The 5,110-nt window shown below is 25.1% G+C and overlaps 1 protein-coding gene across 1 annotated transcript in view; it reads right to left on the bottom strand.

Moving 5' to 3' along the window:
* Positions 1–3,307: 3,307 nt before the first annotated feature.
* The window catches only part of LOC117181360 (leucine-rich repeat protein soc-2 homolog), a 19,323-nt gene continuing 17,520 nt past the window's right edge, over positions 3,308–5,110 (bottom strand). The window contains exon 3 of the mRNA XM_033373951.1: positions 3,308–4,434. Within this exon, the coding sequence (XP_033229842.1) occupies positions 3,564–4,434 (871 nt within the window). The 3' untranslated portion in view covers positions 3,308–3,563. The remainder of the gene's footprint in view (positions 4,435–5,110) is intronic.

The raw sequence follows: 5,110 nt of genomic DNA, 5'->3' as shown, positions 1-5,110 counted from the left end.
ATTTTGTATTAAAACTGGTTTTCTTCTTCAAATTATAATTTACCTAAATTTTTTTTCTTGACAGAAAAGTCTTTTTTGTTTGAAAAATCGTCTTTTTTATTTAAAAATTAATTTCTTTTGGTAGAATTTTTTTTAAAAGTTTGTTGTTCAAGAATTCAACTATTTTGTTGAAAATTTGCCTTTTGGGATGAATTGTACTTTTTTAAATAAAAAAATTAACATCTCTTTTAGTTTACTGGAATACTTGCAAATTCAATCAAAAATATAAATTTTCTACCATAAAGATTAATTTTTTACCAAAAAACACGATTTTTCAAATAAATAGATTAATACTCAATCAAAAAGTTGAATTTTTAACTAAAAAAGATAAATTTTTATGAAAGTAGCTGAACTTTGAACTAAAAAAGTTCAATTTTCAACCAAAAATTAAATAATTAAATTTTCAGTTAAAAAAATTAGTTCTTCACCTAAAAAAACAGATTAAAAAAAAATTTTTTAATTTAAATTTAAACCAAGTAGTTTTATTTTAAGACAAAAAGATTAATTTTAAACTAAAATGATGAATATTTAGCTGGAATATTTAAATTTTCAACCAATCAGATGAATATTACTTTCTACCAAAAAAGACAAAATTTTCAACTAAAAAATATAATTTTTCAACCAAAAATTTAAGTTACATTTTCAGTAAAAAAATGTAATTTACAAAAAAATGCAATAAAATAGTTAAGGTTGCAACTGCAATAGTTAAATTTGCAATTAAAAAAAGAGTTTTCAGCCAAAGAAAAAACGAGTTTTCAACAAAATAACTCATTTTTCAATCATTAATAACAAATTAATTTTTAACGAAAGAGTATATCTTAACCGAACAATTAAATCTTTATTTGAAAAAGATGAATTCTGAACGAAAAATTTAGAGAAAATTACAGAAAATAACAAAACTGTATGAAATATATGCAAATAGAAATATTTATAAAAAAAACTATAAAATTTTATGTTTAAAAATTATTTTTGTTAGTTGAAAATTCAGGTATTTTGCTGAAAAAATCGTCTTTTTAGGAGAAAATTAATCTTGTTAATTAAAAATTTAACTATTTTAATAAAAATTTGCTTTTTTGGGTTAAAAAATAATTTTTTCAATTGAAAATTTAACTGTTCGATTTTTACTTCAGAATTTGTCTTTTTTAGCTGAACATTCATGTATTTTTTCCAAATAATTTTTTTTTTTGGTATAAAAGTAATGTTTTTGGTTAAAATATTTTGTTGAAAACTCGTTCTTTGTTTAGTTGAAAATCTTTTTAAATGTAACTTTAATTATTCGACATTTGGTTATAAATATATTTTATTTGTCGAAAGTTATTTTTTTTTTGTAGAAAATTAATGTACGTGATTAAAAATTCATTTTCTTGGATGAAAGATTCATCATTTTTGTTACAAGTGTATTTATTTGGTTAAAAATGGACTTATTTTGATAAAAATTCGTCTTTTTTGTTTGAAAACATTTTTTTAACTGAATTTTTAACTATTTCATGTTTGATTTAAAATTTATAATTTTCATTGAAAATGTGTCTTTTTGGATAGAAAATTGATCAATTTATTAAAAATTCATTTTTTTTTAAAATAAAAATGCTTTTCCTGTATGTTAAATTAACATGTTCGATTTTTGGTTGAAAATTAATCTTTTTTTAGTTGGAAATTCAACTATTTGATTAAAAATTCATCTGTTTTATAGAAAATGAATGTTCATAGTTAAGAATCAATTTTTTTGTTGAAAATTCGTCTTTTTTTGTTAAAAACTTAATCTTCTTTGCTAAAAATTCATCCTTTTGTTAAAAATTTATTTGTATAACTAAAACTTAATTTATTTGGTTGAAAATTTGTCTTTTTGATGGAAAAATAATCTTGTTGTTTGAAAATTTATCTATATCATCGGAAATTCAATTATTTTGTTAAAAATTCATTTTTTGTGGGAAAGATTAATTAATTTAAGTTGAAAATTAATGTTTTTGGTGGAAAATTTATATATTTTGTTGAAGATTCGACTTTTTTGCTAGAAAATTAATCTCTTTGATTCTAATTTCATTTTTTTTGTTAAAGGTTGAATTATTTGGTTAAAATTAAATTTTTGTGGTAAGGATTTATAATTTTCATTGAAAATGTTTCCTTTTGGGTAGAAAATTTATTTTTCTGGTTCAAAATTCATAAATTTCGTTAAAGATTCGTTTTTTTTTTTTGTAAAACAATTTATCGTTTTGGTTAGAAGTTAAACCTTTTTTGTTAAAAATTCACTTTTTGCAGAAAAAAATTGATCATTTTCGTTCAAATTTATCTTTTTGGTCGAAAATTTATCTATTTAATTGATGAAATCAAATGGATTAAAATTTCACCTTTTTTTCTTGAAGATTTATTAGAAATTTTGTTTTAATTTATATTTTTTAGTTTAAAATTGAATTATTTCGTTAAAAATTCGTCATTTTCGGTTGAAACTCACGTCAATCAAAATCATTTAAGTATAACATTTTTTTTCATTGTAAATTAATTTTCTTAACTTAAAATGTAACTTTTCTGTTTTTGGTTGAAAATATATCTTTTTTATTTTTAATTTGCTTTTTCTTCTTTTACTTTTTAAAATCTATTTTTTTTTTTTTGTAAAAAAAATAATGTTATTGTTTAAAAACTCATCTAATGTGTTAAAAAATTATTTCTCGGTTGAAAATATTAATTCTTTCAACTGAAAATATAACTATTCGATTTTTTGTTTGAAAGTTACATTTTTTAGTTGAAAATTCATAAATTTTGTTAAAGATTCAATTTTTTTTGTAAAAGAATTTATCGTTCATTTTTTGTAGAAAAAATTAACCATTTTCGTTCAAATTGATCTCTTGACTATTTAGTCGAAATTAATATTTTTTTATTTTAAAATTGAACTACTTGGTTAAAAATTCGTCATTTTCGGTTGAAAATTAATTTTTTTACTGAAAATGTACTATTTCACTGTTGGTTTAAAATATAAAATTGAATTTATTTTTAGTTGAAAATTCGATTTTCTTGATAAGGAATTAATCGTTTTGGTTCAAAATTCATCATTCAAGTAAAACTAATTTTTGTCGTTAAAAATTCATCTACTTTCTTTTCAATTTACTATTTATAATATTTTTTTTTTTTTTGTAAAAAAAATAATGTTCTTGTTTGAAAACTCATCTATTGGGTTAAAAGTAATTTTCTTAAAATTGAAGATTTAGAATTTTACTTAAAAGTATATTTTTTTGCTTGAAAACTCATCTAATGTGTTTAAAAATTATTTTTCGGTTGACAATATTAATTCTTTCAACTGAAAATGCAACTATTCAATTTTTTGTATGAAAGTTACCTTTTTTCAGTTTAAAATTCAGCTTTTTGGTCAAATAAGTTTCGTTCCAGACATTTTTTCTTATCTTTAAATACCATTAAAGACTTAAAATTAATATTCATAACGATCCCTGAATGATTTCCAACCGTCTCTCAAGAGTGAAATTAAAAAAAAAAAAATGTATGCAATCATAACACGCTTACGTGCTCGAATCCTGTTACATGGACCTGTACGGTCCTTGCATCTTCAAAAATTGAATAACAAGCGATGGCCCATTGGCGACAATGTCCGAGGGAATTTGCGTGAGCGGACAATTTTCAATTGACATAATACTGAGATTTGTGCAAAGCGCCAGTTCGAACGGTAAATTGTGTAAATTTGCATTATCATTCACGTAGAGAGATTCCAGATTCTCCAGAGTTCCAATCTCTTCCGGCAGATAATTCAAATTATTCTCGCCAACGCTGAGATGCGTTAAATTCGTCAAATGGCCAATCGCCCGGGGGAGCGAGGTCACCTGATTCGACTGTAAAATCAGCTTCTGCAACTCGCGGAGAAATCCAATTTCATTCGGCAGGGTCTCAATTTTATTTTCCTCAAGATCCAAAACTCGAAGTTTGCACAAGTTCGCTATACTGGCCGGAATTCGTTTCAGCAAATTATTCGAGAGTATGAGAATCTCGAGATTCTGAAGATGCTGGATGTCGTCGGGGATTTTTGTGAGCTGATTTGTGCCGAGATTGAGCTCGACCATGTTCACCCAGGTGCCGATGTCAAGGGGAAGAGCCGTCAATTGATTCTCCTTCATGTTCAGTTTTGTCAGGTTTTTCGCACGGGAGAATATTCCGTAGGGAATTTTGTCGATCTGATTGTGCTCGAGATTGATCGAGTAGACGTTGGTGAATTGAGAGGGCCCTCCGGAGGGATAAGCGGTGAAGGCATTTCTGGAGAGTGTGATTGTTTTCAAGTCCGAGAGACTCGAGAGCAAACCGTCCGGGAGTTGGGAGACTTGATTACCCTCGACGCTGAATTCGTCCATTGATTTGCAGTTTGCGAGGGATTTTGGAATACTCGAGAGCCGGTTATACCTGCAGATTGAAAAAAAAAAAAAACATTACAATACTATCAAACTTTTTAAAAATTCCTTTGAAATCCCTTGGAAATTACTGAAATCTATTAAAAATTCCTTGGAATATTTTTAAATAGTCTAAAATATTTTTAATTCTTTGAAATATTCCTTGAAATTTTCTCAAATATCCTAAATTCTTAAACAAAAAAAATTGGAATGCTTTCATATTATTGAAATATATTTAAAAACATTTTGGAATCTTTTAAATAACCCTGAAATAGATTTTATGCTTTCACGATGATTCATTTTGATAAAAAGAGATATTTCGGGTTTCGCTCGTGTAAAAAACTACGAATTGTTTGCCGACGTTTCGTGAACATTGCAGTTCACATCTTCAGGGCTGACCTGAAACTGTTCAAGGGATTTGAAAGAATTGCAAAGGATTTGAAATATTTTAGGGTTATTTAAAAGATTCCAGCATTTTTAAAAATATATTTCAATGATATGAAGGGATTCTAGATTTTAAAAAATAATTTAGGGTATTTTACCAAATTTCAAGGAATTTTCCAGAGCTTTAAAAAGTTTCAAGGGAGTTCAAAAGATTTCAAAGGATTTTGAATATTTTAGGCTGTTTCAAAAGATTCCAAGATTTTTAAAAATTATTTCAATAATTTCCAAGGGATTTCAAAGGAATT

Source organism: Belonocnema kinseyi, chromosome 10, assembly GCF_010883055.1.
Source record: "Belonocnema kinseyi isolate 2016_QV_RU_SX_M_011 chromosome 10, B_treatae_v1, whole genome shotgun sequence".
In the NCBI taxonomy this organism is placed as follows: domain Eukaryota; kingdom Metazoa; phylum Arthropoda; class Insecta; order Hymenoptera; family Cynipidae; genus Belonocnema; species Belonocnema kinseyi.
The sequence above is the reverse complement of the archived record's forward strand: the minus strand, read 5'-3'. Positions and strand labels throughout refer to the sequence as shown.